Raw genomic sequence first — 18,738 nt, 5'->3', positions numbered from 1 at the left:
TTCTTCTTCTTCTTCTTCTTCTTCTTCTTCTTCTATGATAGCACTATTACCGTTGCAATTTGAATAGAATAAAATGAAATAGCACTATTATGCAGTTTTCATACCAATCGCTAGAAGACTCTCTTAGATAGCATTTTTAAGATAGTGAAAAAATCCATTCGAAAAGAGTCAAATATTCCTCAATATACGCAGGGCATAATCAAGATATTCCTAACTTTAGAGCAATTTTATGACTATCATAATAACATATCAACACCAGTTTTTGTGTGTAAGAGACCATTGCAGCTTGGATATGCGCTTGTCTGCGGTGCCAGGTTCACTTCCGGGTTTGATGGACCTTCCAGCGGCGGGGATTCCCCTGATCTGTCGTGAGCGCCTCAGAACGTCCTGAACACAGCCTGCAGCTTCTTACTCTCGTGAGTGTTTGTAAAGGTAAACAACAGCAATGCAGGAGGCACACAGGGAGATTCTCAGGAAAAACAGGACTTTCCTGGTGCGGGAACTGGAACCAAAACTGGTGTATGACTACCTGGTGGAACATGGCATCTATAATGACGTCATGCTGGAGGACATACGGGTGGGTAGATTAACAAAAATACTGTTAAACATTTGGTCGTCTTGGTACTGCAAGTACAGATTGGGGTTCTACTGAAAAAATGCATATGATTTGTTGACTCAAGGTCTTAGAGCAGGCCCCAAATTGTGACCTTGGAAAACGCACTTTACACCTGAGTCCTATTTCCTCACTCTTAGATAGAACTATCTCGCCTCTAATTACCTTTTAGAAACCAGCTGTTGTAAACCTTTCTTGGGTTGAAGAGACTGCCAAAGATTCTTAAATTTGTCTTAGCACAAAAATGTCACGACAAAACGGCCTTAAAGGTGCCCTAAGCGATTTCAGGGGGTAAAACTTGAAATATCCTGGGGAATACAATTCTGTTTGGTGAGGTTGAAATTTACATTTACTTCCCCATATTAGCACATCTGCATCATTATTTCATACTTTGGGCGTTTAAAAATAGCACAGAAGCAAGCCACAAAAGGAGTATTTTATTTATTGGGTCCCCCCAAAAATCAGCCCAGAATCCAGCCGTAACCGCGTTTTCTGTCAACAATTTTCGGTAACTTCCGGCCGCGTGACGTCATAATGCCCAAGCACATTGAGCCATGACCAAGTGATCATTTCTTCGGAAGCGTTCAGGACTTATCGGTCAGAATCGTGCATGTTCGGAAGATTTGAAATGATGGCTGGCCTCCAAGTGCTCAGATTTTCAATGAGTTCCCACCACACAACGACATCACATTTTGCTCCATGATGGTCGATATGCGATGGGATAGTGTTATCTAAACTTACTATGGATAGAAAGGGCTGTAGCCCACCGCGAACTAAACACCACCGCAAAAAGCCATTCCACTGTAGCGCTACTTTTATTTCAAACGTGAACTCAAAACCACCACAAACACTCCATTTTCTCCCTACCGCAAAATTAAATCCTGCATTTACAGTATATCATACTATATGCTTAGAGGCTAATCCATCCCTTGTTTCTTAATCCCTTAAATGATACCACCAAAGTCTTTACGTGTTTAGTGACATTGCAAAAGTAATTGTACCCGATTTATGTGATATGTGATACAACAACAATCAATTTGAGTCCGGGCTTGTCATAGCTTCAAGAATTTGTTGATTCCCAGGGACCGGAGGTCAATTGATATTCCCCAATATAAAGATGTTTGTTGGCGGTCGTCAACAAAAATCCTACCTTGGGGAAACTTGGGCTTTTCTTGGTGGTTCGGAGCCTATTTCTAGACATTTAGATATCTGAGGGAGATCAGATTTTTTCCTACGCCCTCCCCCCTTGCCAATTTTTTTCCTAGGCCCTCCTTCAACTGAGTCCAAGGGCAACATTTTTTTCCGACGACTGGCCCTCCCCCTACTAACAGACCCTAATTATAAGGAGCAGCTTCTGGGATCGTGTTTGTTTGATACTGGGTTTGATGTTTATGAATGATGAGGAATTCAACAGTTGTTGTTTCGTACACAGGCAGAGAAGACGAGGTTTGACCAGTGCACCAAACTGCTGACCAGTCTAACCAGGAGGGGACGAGACGCCTTCAGAGTCTTCTGTGAGGCACTCGATGACTCAGGTTAGTGGTCTGGGCATGTACCTTGTTTTTCTTACTGGATGATACTACAATGACATTTCATGTACAGTATTACTGCAACCCTGCCACTCAATAATACTATGACACTAGCACCTTCACGTAGACATTTATTTGGTGCAGCATGGTGCATCAGATTATATCAGCTGGATTGTACAATACAATATCACCCATATGCATCACAGTATATTATGTACTTTTCCAGCTGATGGGAATTCTCCTGAAGTATCATTTTCTATGATCTATACTCTTACAATGAAGGATCAGTTGAAGTGACAAGCTGAAGGTATTATCATATTGATAGCCTTAACTATCTGATTAAACCTAATTCCCACACAACAATAATGTACTTGAGGTAGCGTGCGTAGTCCAGTGGTGAGCGATCTTGCCTCTGGAACTAGAAGCCGCAGGTTTGATCCCAGCTGTGTCGCTCACCCGACATGCATGCTACTGGAAAGGGTTGCAGTCCGTAGGACGGGACATTAATAAAGCCACTGTTAATTGTGCTTCACTCACAGTTGAAAAGAGCTGGGGAATTTCCCCAGTACAATGAACCTGAAGATACCGTACATAGTGTTTGTCTTCTCTGTCATGACCAGAGGCAGAATAGCTCTTGAGGTGAGCTAAACTTGATCGAGATCACTTTCCTTTCCTAGCTGACTGATGTCAGATCGTGAACCTTTTGTCACATGACTGATCCTCCATGTCACATGACAGCCTGTTGGGTCATTCAAAACCTGAATATCATTCAACATCCATGACAAAAAACATGCAAGCTTTTACGCCAAAAATAATTACTCAAGCAACTGGATAAGATTTTGAAACAGTCAGACGTTTCAGACAGTATCCACTGTCTTTCTTGAAGTAGTCTTTTTAAAGACTACTTCAAGACATCCTAAATTGTCTTTACCTCATTAACATATCTATTCAGAGTTTTGGTATAAAACCTGGTGTTCTCAGTCCTATCGTTAGTCACTGACGAAAGACAGTGGATACTATCTGAAACGTCTGACTGTTTCAAAATCTTATCCAGTTGCTTGAGTAATTATTTTTGGCGTTTCTTATTACCTGGATGTCTAACCTTCATCAACGATGCAAGCTTATACTAGTATATATTTTGAAGAAAAAGTATAGAGAGTCTATAGAGTGACTATTATAGAGTTTTTCCATCTTCACTCTTAAAACCTCTGACTATCTAGTTTAACGTATGAGGATTGAAACCATCTAAATCTGCATGGTACTGTAGTTGGTACGCAAGAAGTCATGGTGCAACTTGGGGGCTACAAATCTATCTACCATTCCCATGAGATGCCTAGGAAAGGTTGTTGATATTGTTTGACCTGTAGGTCAGTACGACATCGTAGACCGTCTCCTCGGCAGAAGTCAGGAAGAACGAGCAGAGATAGAAACAAGAAAGAGAGCGGAGAACGAGAGGAGACAAGTGACACAACCATGGGGGTATACTGCCACTGTCTCTGCACAGAGGGGAGCTGCAGCTGTTCTTACATCCAGAACAGGTAAAGTTTCAGTAAAGGTCATTTTCATGAATAGGAGTCCTACACGTAAATCCACAATAGTCCTTTCTGTCAAGGATTAGGCCACACCATCTTAATTTTATGGATGACATTCATTTTTGCCTCTCCTAAAAAAAATCACCTCCAATGCTCCACGGAACTCCGGAACTTGCTAACTTACGGTGCCGCAAAAGGCCAGCATTAATTGTATTGTGCCGGCTTGTCGTAAAACTTGTAATATGTACTACCACAAAATATATCAGCATCAAAGTTCACAAGAAAACTGGGAGCATAATTGTGAATTGGAATGCCATCGACTTTGGCTAGGGGGATGTTACGTTTGCACACGTTTGTTCTGCAACGATGATAGACATGGGAGAGGAGTCGAGGCAGCGAGATTTGTAAGTGTGAACCATGGAATGCTTAATATGGAATTCAATGCCATGTATGTTGAAACTGCCCTTACGAGTGTTCTCATCACAGTCATATATCTTCCACAGTCCTTGGAGGTAAATACCTAGTAGGATTGGTCAGTTGGACCGATCGTAGGGAATTTCTATGGAGGAAGCGACCCTTGACCTCCAATCGTGCCACCTCCTGCGACATCCGCCGTCTGAACGGCTGGGCTCGCCTCCCGCTTATCATTTTGTCGGAAATTTCCCCTTTTGAGTTTTCATATAGCATTTCAACATAGCGTGCGGCGTTTGTACCACATTTGTACCGATTTTTCAACATTCTGATGTGTTCAAATGTTACGGCATCTAGAACGTTTTTACGATTGAACTGACAGACGCTCGCAACATTTTGCCCCATTTTCTGTATATTGACCATTGCTGAAGGGTGAAAAAAATCTTGTTTTTTGTTTAAAAATCTAAGGCAAAAATCAATGCGCGCGCTGATGTCATCCATAAAATGTACTTGCTGTGGCCCTAGTGGCATTTACAGTATTGTGAAATATGTGAACACTGCAACTTTATAGGGGAATGGCATTTAACATTTTAGCAAAAATTTATGGGTAAGGGGAAAGACTGGTACCCGGTAAGATACCCGTATAGGTACACCTGGTGTTGCCCATTTGCGGCCCCAACATTACCCAACATGCACCTGGAAGTCGTGCCTCCTGGTGTAATACTCTGGAAATCCACATGTCGATAAGAACATTTAACGCTTGCACATTATCAATAAAGAATAACATAAATATGGGTCCTTCATTCAGTCAACGCTTTTATAATTGTAGCATATCTCTAATGTTAGATGTACATCAACGGTGAGCTAAACAATCCTCAGAGTATAAACATACATGTAGTTACGCTAGCCCCACAGCGAATGTGCAGTGGAGACCCACTACCTTACAGCTCATTCATCAAGTATGTCTGATTGTATGTTTTATTGCATTATTGCCCTTGTAAATCATTACTACTGTCACGAGGCCAATGTTGCATGACACCAACAGAAAGAGTAGACTCTTAGCTTTCTATTGATGTATAACATATCAGGGTTATTTTGGAGGAAAGGAACCATAAACTAGTGAAACAAGAGTTCCGCGACCTCATATCTCATCAATTAGCATAATTTGCACATCACTGTGTACATCTCGGTCTAAGCTACCTGCATACTAAGTATCATGGAAACCCGTCATCCCTTTGTTCAGTTATTCTCCCTAGAAGATTTTCACAATAACGCCACTGCAGTTCCAGAGCAAGCTGCTAGGGGGCTCAAACCTACACCACTTCTTTATTACATCACAAGCTATCTGCCACCCAAAAATCAAGACCACAGCACGTCCAGGTCAAAAGATACAAAAACTGAAGTTCTGCTGCAGTACCAAGGTCATATACCAGGGGGCCCAAAATCTACCTTGAATTTCAGCTTCACAACACCTACCCACATACCAAATATCATTGTAATCCATCCATAGGTTCTGGAGTTATGCTGTCGACAGTAGTGCGGAAACACAAACACACATACACACAGACACACAGACACACACACACACAGACAGACACACCCAAAACTATATCTCCATTTTTCATGGAGATAATAAAAACAGTACCCCTTGATTTTAGAGGGTCTAAAAACGCTGGCACTGACAAGCTGTACTGGTGAGAAAACCTGGCAGCTAAAGGGTTAAGATATATTGGCGTGGCGGTCCCCTGATTTGTCTCGTTGATGTTGTGCCCCTGGGAAAGGCACTTGACACAACTTTCCCAACTTCACTCAGGTGAAAATGAGTACCTAGCTTTGGTTAGGGACATCCCTCGGATAGGACGTTGAATGGAGTTCATGTGTTTGAGGAGAGCCACACCACAATCACATAAAAGAATCCACCGTGCTTATCGAAATGAGTAGGCCTGGTCCTTCCCAGTGTGAGTGGATCAAATATATTTGTCCTTATATGCAACTTGTGCTGTTCAGTACAAACCTGGCCATGGTGTGTTACGCCATGAGGCGGTTTACTGTCAGTATGCAATACAAACAAAGAAAAATATTGGGAAGCAATATTGTTCTAGATGCAGCACTCACTCTGGATATAAAGGAGAGGGCATGGCCAAGCTGTTAGTTCTCAAGTGTCAAATGTTGAAGGGTAAGTTTTGACGCAAATTGCCGTGATAGCCTTGAAAACTGATACTTCCGAACACAGCTTGAGTTAGCAGTTTAAAAGCCAGAACAGACTAAACATCGTCCGTAAAAGAGTTTATAGGGGAGATGTCTCCTTTTCTCCTCGAGAGGCCCAGAGACTTAATGCTGAAGATGTCGTTTCCGTGCACAAATTATCTCCTGGGTATACGTATACCCATATGTTTAAAATCACGAATCAGCAGTAACTGACCACCCCACCCCCTACCACTAACTACGCCGGCTATAGGGAAAATATTTGCAAGGGGAGTTTGTCAACCATATAGGGTTTCATTCTGTCTCTCCTCTAATTATTCCTTTAATTGCAAAACTCTACCATCCATATGTTATATACTCCCATCTGAAGGCCTGCTTGGGGCTAAGAAATAAATGTCAGCCATCATATAAGGACTGTGAAGGAGGCTAGCTACAACTTGAGCTTGGATGCGCATAGCCTCCACCAGGCCTTCCTGTGGGGGTATGGATCGTATAATTTGGGAAAAAAAGGAATAATTGGCCAGTAGAGTCAGTCCACGTAGTTAGTCTGGTAGAGAATAGGACTTGAAGGGGAATAATAAACAATGGATCACATTATGGCCTAGTCTGTTTAACGTAAACTGGCTTTTATGGACTGGTGTCGGGTGGCTGTTATAAGCGCGATTCAATCAGGCTAATTATCATAAGACGTGGCCAGACGAAACAGCTGGGTGTGCTACTACATGAGCAACATGTATTCGGTAGAAAGTTGACAAATTTCTACCAATCAGAATTGTCCTTGATGAATGAGCTGCGGGGTACCGAGTCTTGAGGTCTCCAGGCAAGTTCACCGCCGGCGGCGGCTCATGCAGAGTCGGCGGCATGAATTTTTGAATGGGGGGGCGAGATAATTTGGGTTAAAATTTAAAAAAGACGCGCGCGACAATACTAGGGGGGTCCGGGGGTATGCTCCCCCTGGAAATTTTGAAATCTAGACCCTCTGAAATGCTATTTCCTGCATTCTGAGGGGCACATTTTGATGGTAAAGTAATCTATAGTAAGTTTAATGACATCTCTATATGTGAAAAAAAATACAGAAGGGTTTCAGCTTGAGTTTTGGGGGACGACGCCCTCCTGACATATGATTTTTCCGCCGGAGCGCGACATTGAAAGCATAAAAATGTTTGACCCATTGAAACGCTGTTTCCTGAATTTTGAGGAGCAAATTTTGCTGACAAAGTAAGCTTTAGCTAAAAAGGTTAATGACATCTCTATATTATGTAAAAAAGCACAGACGGGTTTCAGCTTGAGTTTTGGGGTGCGAAGCCCTCGAGCCCTCCCGACATATTTTTGGCCGGTGACAACGTTCTCCTCCGGGAAAATTTTAAAATCTTGACGCCCTGAAATGCTTTTTCCTGACTTTTAAGAGGCAAATTTTGCTGATAGATTGAACAAATACATTGTACAGAAGGGTTTCAGCATGAGCTTTGGGGGGCGACGCCGTTCCGACATATACGCTGGTGGCGCAACAATCCTAGGGCGGTTCGGGAGTATGCTAACGTACGTTGGAGAAAATTTTGAAATCTTGACCCGCTGAAACGCTATTTCCTGCATTTTGAGAGGCAAATTGTGCTGGTAGAGTAAGCTAAGTTAAGAAAATCTCTGTTAGTCAAAAGATGCACAAGGGTTTCAGCTTGATTTTGGGGGGGCGACCCCCCCAACATATTTTTCGGGGGGGGGGGGGAGCCGCTCCCCTTGCCCCCCCTGTGCCGCCGCCACTGAGAGCGCAATTTCAGCCATTTCATGAACCTCTAGGATAACCTACAAAACTCTAAACTATAGTAGGATTGGTCTGGACCAATCGTAGGGAATTACGCTGGAGGAAGCGACCTCTGACCTCCGCTCGTGCCACGCTCCCACAACGCGAAATCCGCCGCCTCGTGCGGCCGGCTCGCCTCCCCTGCAATGTTACCACCATCCCGCCCTTGCTGCAATCTCAACTCGTATCTTAAGAACTCATAATTTTTTTAAAAAACTTACCAACACTGTACGTAATACATTACAGTTTGTGTTGTGACCGCCAAGACCACAGTCTTTGGCCGTTGATGTCTCTGTACAACCATTATAAGCCTCCACCACAGAGCAGTTTCACAGATTAAAGACATCACATGCCCCATTGTGAATGAATGACGAAAAAATAATGACATGTGATTCTTTATTGATAATGTGCAAGTGTTTGCACTCATAGCATATGTATTCACCCATTGAAATGTGGAATTTCAGAGTATTACACTAGGAGGCACGACTTCCCAGTGCATGTGCTTGTTGGGGCCGCAAATGGGGCAATACCGGGTGTACATGTACCTATACGGGTACCGGTCTGTCCACCCCTTTTTTACTTCCAATTTGTGACCGTGTCAAAGGTCATGTTGAGCCATCAGGCTGCCATGAGAACATGGCATGGCCCACAGCAGATGAACTTGGCATCTACGATGTGAAGAGACTACTGAAGAGATGTACAACATCGCCTGGCTTCAACCCAAGGGTTAGTCCACTCTCATTCTTACACAGTCCTGTAACACCTCAGTGTCAGGTTACTTCTGAACCCTTATATGTAATACTTCAACAGGTCAGGGTAGAACCATGAACGTACAACAACAGTTTGTTTCATCAAACACTGGGAGTTTATCCACATGGGAAGACATCTCAAATCTATGTTATGAAATCTATACATGCAACAAAGACAATGCCTGGAAATGTATAGTCACAGACCTAAGGTTCAGGGGACCACCCCGCTCACTCAGTGGTTTTATTCAGTGGTTATAGCACATGACCAGGCGTTATGACACCATATACACCTCGGGGCGGGTCATTAACCCTAAATTATAGAACAGCTTTGCATTTAAGATGTCTAATTGTCGCTGTATGTGTTTTGATTTATGGTATCATGTGTTATCATCACGTAACAGGCATGTGCAGGCATTGCCTGTTACGTGATGATAACACATGAAGGAATATTAAGAAATTGGCGTCATCGATATTACACATTCAACAAGTCATGGTAATCAAAATTTATTTTAAAAAATAACAAGATTGGCAATGAAAAAAACATTGCCATGGCGACGGTGGTTGTTGTTTTCATTTTCACTGTATCCTGCTTAGGGCACTGATAGGTGGTGCTTTTCAACGCTAGGAACCATAAATCTGACACCAGCCTTCGCACCATTGTATAATAAATCAACAAGAGGACTTTTTGGTAATCATTGAGTGTATCGAGTACATTGTTTTTGTCGCCATTGTGTTTTGTCGCCATTACTATATTACTCTTCCAATCATTGACATATCTCAGAAAATTGCGTCTTCAACATACTATAAATGCATTTAAGTTTGCGTTGATTTAATTTTGCGCAGAAAATTGAGTGTTCACGGTGGTTTTAAGTTCGTGTTTGAGACAGTAGTAGACAAGGGGGTAGGAGGGCAACACTATTTGTGGTGGGTTTAAGTTCGGGGCGAAAAGGTTAACGGGAAAACCACGAACACAAAACCGCTGCAAACATTTCTGCATTTACATGTAGTAGTACCGGTACCTGATATGACGGTGCCTTGCGTAATCTGTTCCAAATGAAACATTAATCCAACAGTACACAACAGTGTCACTGTTTACCCATGATTTTAATATTCACAACAACGGTTATTTCTCAATTTCTCTGTCAACCAACGGCCACTTATACACTAAACTAGTTACTATAGGCACCACACGACTGAGAATACTGTCAACTGCCTTGCATTAGGCATGCCTGGCACATTAGGCATGCCACTCCGACTCTTGATGGGGACGCTCTCTCACTTCTAGTCTGATGGCAACCTGTTACCTGTCTATCGAGAACACCTGTCTATAACGCCCCTTGAGTGAATGCTTCAGACTGGTTTGAGTGTGCCTTTACTTATAATTAGTTTATCAGAAGCAATAACCAATGGCGATAACTGATTTATCTTTTACTAGGAATACTCCATGACGAGGAACCCCAGGGGTCATGCATTCATCCTCAACAACAAGTACTTCACAGGCCTGCCTCTCAGAGATGGCACAAACAAGGATGCCCAAAATCTGAAAAATCTCTTTCAGGAGTTATCTTTCATCACAGAGATATACCAAAACCTAAATACTGCTGTAAGTATGGAGATGTGTTTCCTCTTTGAGCTATTTTAGCATTGAGATATGAAATTAAACAAAAAGGTCTATGACAAAAATAATAGATAACCGATTTTTGTGATTAACAGGGATAACATAAGACGTTTTTTCATGGGATCAAACTCATGGCCTTCCATCCCTAGTTGCCAAAAAGTGATCAGGTTTTGATAAAATCAATGAAATTTGGAGGGTTTGTGGAAAAGGCTGGGCTGTTTAACTGGCCTGTCTACCTGGCCTGTCTACTGTAGCTGGCCTGTCTACTACGTCAGGCTACTCAGATCCCCCCATTCATATCCCCACAAATGGTCAGACACATATGCAGCTGTACTCTCTAGCGGAATGCATCCAAACTACAGCATATAACGTATAGCACATAGCGTATTGAACAGATCTAGAAGTAAAGTAGAAATAAACTGATCTAGATATATGTGTTTACTTTTGTAAATTTCTAAGGGTATGCAAGCAGATAAACAGCAACGATGAAGGAGAAGGAAACGGTTCTTGTGTTGCGAACAGTGATACTAGCAGTTTGGCTAAACAAAGGAACCACGTAACTGTTGTAATCGGATGTCGGCAAAAAAAAACATGTCACCAGAGGGCAGGCCAGAGTATGTCCCCTGGCATCAAAACAGTGGAGGGGCCATGTGAGCATGTGGCTGTCGGCAGAAGTTGACAGACTAAAAATGACTGTCATTTTCCCTTCATGTTACCGAAGATTTAGTCATCATCGTACAGAACAAGTATTGTCTGCTTTGGACCGGTCCTTATCCCGACATATGTTCTAAGGAATCTCTAAACAAATGCAAGTCCTTTGAATTCGTAAAGGTTTGTGTGACATGAAACATGAGCTTCAGTCTTGTAATATACTTATAACTACAATTAAAGCTTCAAAGATTCACGTCTATTTATCATATTTCTAGCGCTTTGCGCTGGAGAGTTACGCAGTTGGTTTTTCGTACTTCTGCGTAATGAATGTTCCATCACAAATTTAAAGGTAAATTGCCGTAATACCGAACTATGAAAGTACGAGGTGATTGTTGGATAAAGCATAGCATTTGAAGCATGAAAAATAACACTAAACATACTCTACAACTAGTGTTTTTCTGTCACAAACAAACTCAGTCTTTTTAGGATCTTTTCATTCTGCCGATGGGTGCCTTCACAGTTAACCAGGTCTTCTTTTGTTTGAGTTTATTAGGTCTTGGTAACGTTGAAAAGTTACCCAAAAAAATGAAAACAATCAAAAAAGCATGCTTATCTTGTCCTGTTTTCCATCTTTTCTTTATTTTACCAAATTATATACATGCATCAATCATCGGACCAACTTGTAGGGCGCAACCACCTGTCCTCAGCAACCTTTGCTAAGTCAGACTGGTTGCTTAGGACAGATTTGACTGTAATAAGAATAAGTACGAAAATCGTTTTATATTGTCTTTGACATGATGGGTAATATCTACTAACATAACTCCACCAGGGTGCATAATTCTGTCACCCTGAAAAGATACCTACTCTGCATTCCTGGGGGGTGCTGCTGTGTGTGTTGTGTGTGTGTTGTACAGTAGTTTCTAGTCTTAGTCCCAACTGGCCTGTGTGAATGATACATTGTAGTTTGAAACTGATGCAAAATTTACTTTTTGAAGGACATTCATGAGAAATTGAGGGATTTTGCCCAGAAGAATCACCAGAACTATGACTGCTGTGTGGTGGTCCTGCTGAGTCATGGCGGACAAGGCGGCATCTTTGGCACAGACAGCGGTGTCATCCGCTTCACAGAAATCCTTCAGAAGTTTGATGGAGAGAACTGCCCTGCACTTATTGGGAAGCCCAAACTCTTCTTTGTGCAAGCCTGTCGGGGAGGTAAACCTGTTCTTTTTCAAGTTTAGATGGGACTGTGTGAACATCTATTTGATATTCGCACTGACTGGGACACGTAGGCTAATAGGCTTTCACAACAGAACATTAGGACTACAGAAATGGAAATGGGTACGGTGTACACTGAAAGGTGTAAGAAGGATTAACTATTACTAAATAACGTCACAGATAGCTGCTGAATTGAGAAGTTTTTCATGTTGCTCTAACTTGATTGTAAAGTGAGGTCCAGAAATGTCACCCTTGGTCAAGAAAAAACACCCTTGGTCAAGAAAAAATAGAAGTTTAAAGCTTGTTTCGTTCATCCATTTTGAAATGGTTTCAATAACCATCAAATTTGTTCTGATATTGTTTAGATGACAAAGACACGGGTGTGTCTTCTCCTGACAGTGGTATTCCTGGCTCCACGGACACACACCAGTCCACTCCCGATGCCACAGTAGCTGCGCCACAACAAGTCTTTGCTCCGGCTGTACCAAATATTGCTGACACCTTTCTGGCATATGCAACACTTCCTGGTAAGTAGAAACAAATTTGGTCAGGTCAGAAATATGATACTGTCCATAAATGTATTGTATACCAAAACTTACCAAAGTCTGAAAAAGCTGTACTGTATTTCCCCCAAATTGGGAAGGTTTTGCCCAAAAAAAGACAATGGTGTCAAAGACGGTGTCACCCCTTTTTTTCTGATGAATAAGTTGATTTTGATGAAGTTGGTAAATGTTATTTTCATCCCTATCCGATTTCTACCACCCCCTTATTATTAATTAGTCTGGTATATAGCAAGATGCAAGACCCAGTGGAAATAAAGGAAGACTCAAGCATATTTAAATTTGAAGGACTGCAGATATAGAAAATAGTTGATGATGATGATGATGATGATGTTGATGATGATGATGAAAAGAAATACATTATGATACTAGTAAGTCACTGCTTAACATAGGAAAATGGAATAGTTCATTGGAATGCATGTTTGGGCTTCTGTGCTAAAGAATCAGCACAGACATAATGGGAGGAGGCCAATGTTCACTATCTTTGAATAAACACGTCCATGCAGCTTAAATCACAGTTATATGACTACCATGAGATTAAAGCTTAGTTTTGATGGATCAAGGACAGAGGGTTAAATGTACAATGCTAAAAGGTGTGCGCATACACATACACATAGAACATTTGTCCTCCCGTTAATCTGTAATTTAGCAAGATTTGTTTTTTCGTTTATTTGAAAGATCTCCATTATTAGTGATACCGTATTTACTCGAATAAAGTACACACTTTTTAAACATTTCAAAATTCAAAAGGCATCACAAATCATTGCCAAAGTCAGGGTGCGTACTTTATCTAAGGTTATTGCCAGGACAAATTGGAAGAGGACCTCAAACCCTTGCTCAATCAAGCCAGGAACCCAGCTGCGGTGCAGCAATGCATGGCTCAATACCTGCCAATTTGAGAAGTTTGCAACTTGTCGTAGGCAATTCTCAAGTTTCCAGAGATATGTTGCCGCCGGGGTTAACAAGAGAATCTTTTATGAGTCTAATGAATGGCATTATGTAGAAGTCCTTGATTTTAGCAAAATTACCTAGAGAAAAGAGAAGGAACCCCATAAATTTGAATTTATTCTGTTCAAAATGTGTTCAAGATCAATGGAGAAGGGATGCATACTTTATTTGAGGTTTCTGCCTTTACGTTTCAGTTCTGCAAATTTGTCTTGAACTAGCCCCAAATCAGGGGTGCAGACTTTAATTGGGGTGCGTACTTTAATCAAGAAAATACGGTAGTGCAAGATCCAAACAATGTTATATTTTCACACAAATTTCACAATACATGTAGTCCTAAGGCATAGGGTAAATTGTTTCCAGCTTTATGAGTATCAAGTTCATTTCTATGCCATGCATTTTCATAATTTTTTTTCCCTCTTCAGTTATTCTCACCAGAGTTACTGTTTAACTTCATTAGCATTTTTTTTTTTTCATTTTTCATGACACACAAGAAAGAGTGTGTTTGCATGTGAATGGGGTCAGGGAAACATTCTGCATGTATTTTCAAGTTTCAGCTTTAAGTTAGTTAATATGACTTGTTACCATTGTACTGAAAACACTGGCATTACTTGGCCATTTTAAGTCCTGATCATGAAAATGAAATATTTTGAAGTTAAATTTGATAAGGCTTAAGGCAGAACAAAATGCATCTCATAACTCCCAGTAAAAGTAAAAGTGCACATGAATAGGTTACATGTATAACAGGCAATAGAAGAAATGTCCCTTCCCTGTCCTACTTGCAGGGTTTGTCTCCTGGAGGAATTCAGAAAGAGGCAGCTGGTTCGTCTGTGCCTTAGTTGAAGTATTCCTGATGTATGCAGCCACAAAGGACATCAATCAGCTAATGACGGACGTATGTTCATATCCTTCCTATCAAGCTATCAATACTAACAATGTTTAAGTAAGCTACCATGGCTTTAATATGGGTGTACTGCCTGTTCTGCTGATACATAGAAACACAGTGATAGACCGATCCCAAAGCCATGCCCCCTGTTCTATTTCGAACACCTCCATCAAAAGCAGCACTTGATGGACAATAATGGCCGCTGCGGCTTGGCTGACAAAAATGGGGAGTCCTACTGGCTTCTGTTGAGCTTTCCTTGCTCTGAAACCCTTTCAGAGCAGGTCAAAGAAAGAGGCAATTACATCTTTGTTGAATGCAACATCCACTGAGTAGATTTGTTTGAGGAGGGGTGGATGTAGTTGCTGTGAGAGTGTTTGGCTAGCGGGAAGTGGAGCGGGGTACGTTGTCGGGCCAGCGGGAGGGTAGGTCCGGGGAAGCTCCGGGCGCGGGCCGGTGGAGGTCCGGGGAAGCTCGGTACAATTGCTCTGGAAAAAAATTGCCAGGATACATGATTTTTGGTAATAAATATTGTAATGCCCTTCGTTTACTGTTACCCTTTCCACTTTCAAGTTTTCAGTTTCCACACAAATACGGAAGAGACGGAACTCTGTACTAGCGAACTTTGTAGTAGTTGGAATGTCACAGGTACAAGCTCCCTCCCCTTGATTATGAGTGCCCGAGCTGTTTTCTTTTTCATTTCGTTTTTGTCCTGAGCATGCATGCAGCCAATATCGTGGAAAACCTGTCAAAGATATACTGCTTTACACGTGCCATTTCTGTCCTATAGTTTACTAGCGCTCATGTTTTTTGATGGAAGTGTTCGAAATAGAACAGGGGGTTCTACATGTATATGTTTGATATGGTGTTCGACAGGATCGGTCTATTACGTTTGATGTAGATATTTTGTATGTGCACAACAAATGGAAACACAAGACAGTCTGTAACTACATGGGGTGATTGTACATTGTACAGCACTGATATTACAACTCCAGCTCGGCTGCCATTTCATAAGGTACTTAAGAATGTGCATTGTCAACTCTCAAAATTCTGCCAAGTACACTAAAATCGCCCCATTAGAAAAATCATAATCAGGTCTTATAGAGGCCTTCTCAAGAATGTCTTGAACACCTGGATATGTGAAGTGTGCACACCTCGGGGAATACTCGGATGCTGTATTTATTAGATCTCTTGAAATGAAAGTCATGGGATACCCGGCGGAATTAGGACAATAACAGTTGATGTTTAATAATAGCCAAAATTTATGGTATTTGGGTCTTGAAGTCATTTTACTTAGTACTTGAAATGGCAGCAATCTGACAAAAGAGGGAATCTTTGCCATTCTTCATGTTAGGGCATTTTTCCTCTGTATTCACATTTCCTTATCATGACCTCTGCATCAGTACCTGGATCGACTACATCACACAACAATCAATTAAAAACTTTGTGTATGCTTCAACTCTTTGGAGTAATTATAGATATGATGATGATGATGATGATGAACAAACTATAACAAGACTAAGTAATTATTTTGGATCAAAACAGGAGAAATGACACCATTCAGTAGTGGCCAAGAATTGGACTTAAAAAAACAAGGCACATTTAGGAATCTTACAGCAAATCTTACAAAGCGAGTGGTATAACATCATCATAATGATACACCGCCTGGGGTGCCAAGACATTAAAAGTCAGTTGCTAAAGCATTCTATTATGCCAAAAACTTTACCAAATTTTGACAACATGTTATCATATGGTAAAAATCGTCCAGTTTTGCCTCAATAAATAGATCATTAACATAAATAATTCCACATGATATCGGGCGTTCCCACAGTACTGGCTTACCATCGATTAAAATGTTAGAATTACACCATATAATTTCTTCTTGTATTTCTTGATAAGCTTCGGGAGGTTTGTATTGCAAGGATAGCCATGCTTTTATAACATCTTAAAAAAAGGGAATCAGGGAACGTAGTTGCCGAACATAATTGATGTGATCCAAGTACAGTTGTAAGAACGGATATAGATGTTGCTTGAATAATATATTATTCAAGCAACATCTATATCCAGATGTTGTATCTAAGATATTTTTATAACACGTAGTATTTGTACAGAAAATTCTTGGGTACAATTTTATTTGATGTAAGATTTTCTGAAAGATTCTAAAATGTACATGTACCTTGTAATTCTACATTTGTATGTCCAATTTCTTGCCATGTATAACACCATTGCCAAATTGAGGAGCAAGCTGGGTAAAAATGGGACACATGTATGCAACAATATTACTATTCAGGTCCTCTATTGTCAGCCAAAGCCTACATGCAGATTAACACTAAATAAATGGCTTCTTGTGAACTACGACAAACTTGCATGTTCTTCAGGTCAACCATGAGGTCAGCCAAAGAACAGGTGCCTCGATGTCATACCGGCAGATGCCAGCACCTGTCAATATGTTGACTAAGAATCTGTACTTCAACCCTGGCATCGGCTCGTCCTCATCTGACACCACTGAGGGCCCCTGCATCAGGCAGGACTCAGCACCTCCACATCATACAAGCATAAACATCACCAGGATTTCACAGCCTACAGACGATGTCAACAATTAAACAGAATACTGGACAGGAACAACATTTCAGTAACACCATTGCAATGTACAATCATGTAGAACTGTGTAAATAGATTTTGTACAATGTCTTTATCAAAATATTAATCTTGAATTCTTGATGAAGGATGTTCAACTTTGTTCCATTGTGTTACAATCTGCTGCACTATGTAGTCAGTTGGTGACATCCTCTGTAGTTTACCGCTGGCTCAGTCTTTTCAATACCACCGTGGTTAGCAAGCAAAAAGAATGAGCCAGTGGAAAACTTATGAGAGGAGGGTACCCAGACTACTATGTTACAATAATTGAGTGTAGGTTTTGGAATCCATCCACATATGTTTTGGATACTTGCAAAAGAAGAAAGTTCATTGGCGAACAAAGTGTAGATGGCCGAAATTTGTTCCAACAAATGCACCAATGCTTCGCCTGAACTGCTGTGGCTGTCCTCAGGATTATAACGGAGGCTGCCCTGTCATAGCACACCTTTTCACACCCTCCAACTCACAGCACTCCATCACTATATATAGTAGCTAAAGAGTGGTTTTGATGAATGAATTTTGAACAGTCATTCATGTAAAGAACATACTTGGATAGGAATTTTTGTATTCATACTGTTCATGAGCCCTTCATGCTCTGCGTTTCAAGGTGCAAACACTGTGAGATGTTTTCGTGAATGTACCTTCTAATTTTGTGCCAGTGTGCCCTAACTAATAGCACACTTTTGTACTTTTGCTCTCTTCAGAAGTCGGTGGTGAATTTAAGTTAACAGCCAGATTTGGGAAATGGGCTGAATGCACTAAATGCTGCGGCACTAGGCCTACTAACAAAGTCGTAACGAAAAAACGACACAATTAGCATCAACAAAACTCTGTCTACTTATCGGAAATATTTTCAACATCTCTTGATAAACAAGAGTCTGAAGACCCAAAATCTCCATGAAATTTGTTTTTATATATATGATGTTTTATAGCAGGTGCTGCTACAGCAATAACAACCGAATAGTGACAGGCTTTGGAATCAGTTGCAACAATGAAACTTTAGATTATCATCACCACCTTACTACCCATATATATCCATCAGCTCTTTGTATAAATGTTCCACTGTCCTGAGATTAAACCAAGACCTTGCAACAGGTGTGTCTATCTTTCCTTGCACCTAAATCTATCGTTCTTTTCTTCAGTAATAATATTCTCCTTAGAATATTTTTACAAATACGCCATTGCTGTTCCAGTGACACATACCAGGGGGGCCCAAAATCGACCTTGACCTTTCTCCTCACAACACCTACCCACATATCATTACAATCCATCTAGTACACGTTCTACAGTGGATAACAGACTCCTAACAAAAAGTGGATTGCAAACTGGAGAGTTTCTTCATTGATTTATATGGCCGACTATTGATAAATGGTTTATCTAGCTATATGCTTA

The 18,738-nt window shown here is 41.1% G+C and overlaps 1 protein-coding gene across 1 annotated transcript; it reads left to right on the top strand.

The window, feature by feature from the left end:
* The first annotated feature begins 381 nt into the window (after positions 1-381).
* Positions 382-18,438, top strand: LOC136443624 (caspase-7-like). Its single transcript, XM_066440940.1, has 9 exons — positions 382-577; positions 2,046-2,148; positions 3,510-3,680; positions 8,693-8,814; positions 10,273-10,440; positions 12,102-12,318; positions 12,687-12,848; positions 14,612-14,721; positions 17,088-18,438. Exons 1-9 carry the CDS (start codon positions 446-448, stop codon positions 17,310-17,312), a joined length of 1,410 nt encoding a protein of 469 aa, XP_066297037.1. The 5' UTR covers positions 382-445; the 3' UTR covers positions 17,313-18,438.
* Positions 18,439-18,738: the final 300 nt, after the last annotated feature.

Source organism: Branchiostoma lanceolatum, chromosome 10 (assembly GCF_035083965.1).
Source record: "Branchiostoma lanceolatum isolate klBraLanc5 chromosome 10, klBraLanc5.hap2, whole genome shotgun sequence".
Taxonomy (NCBI): domain Eukaryota; kingdom Metazoa; phylum Chordata; class Leptocardii; order Amphioxiformes; family Branchiostomatidae; genus Branchiostoma; species Branchiostoma lanceolatum.
This window is presented reverse-complemented; position numbering and strand designations above follow the sequence as displayed.

What these genes read in the sequence shown, in the direction of transcription:
- LOC136443624 (XM_066440940.1), top strand. Translation starts at nt 446, where the DNA reads ATGCAGGAGGCACACAGGGAGATTCTCAGGAAAAACAGGACTTTCCTG. An exon ending in TGAGGCACTCGATGACTCAG is followed by an intron (nt 2,149 to 3,509) that starts GTTAGTGGTCTG and finishes TTTGACCTGTAG; the next exon opens with GTCAGTACGACATCGTAGAC. An exon ending in CGCCTGGCTTCAACCCAAGG is followed by an intron (nt 8,815 to 10,272) that starts GTTAGTCCACTC and finishes ATCTTTTACTAG; the next exon opens with GAATACTCCATGACGAGGAA.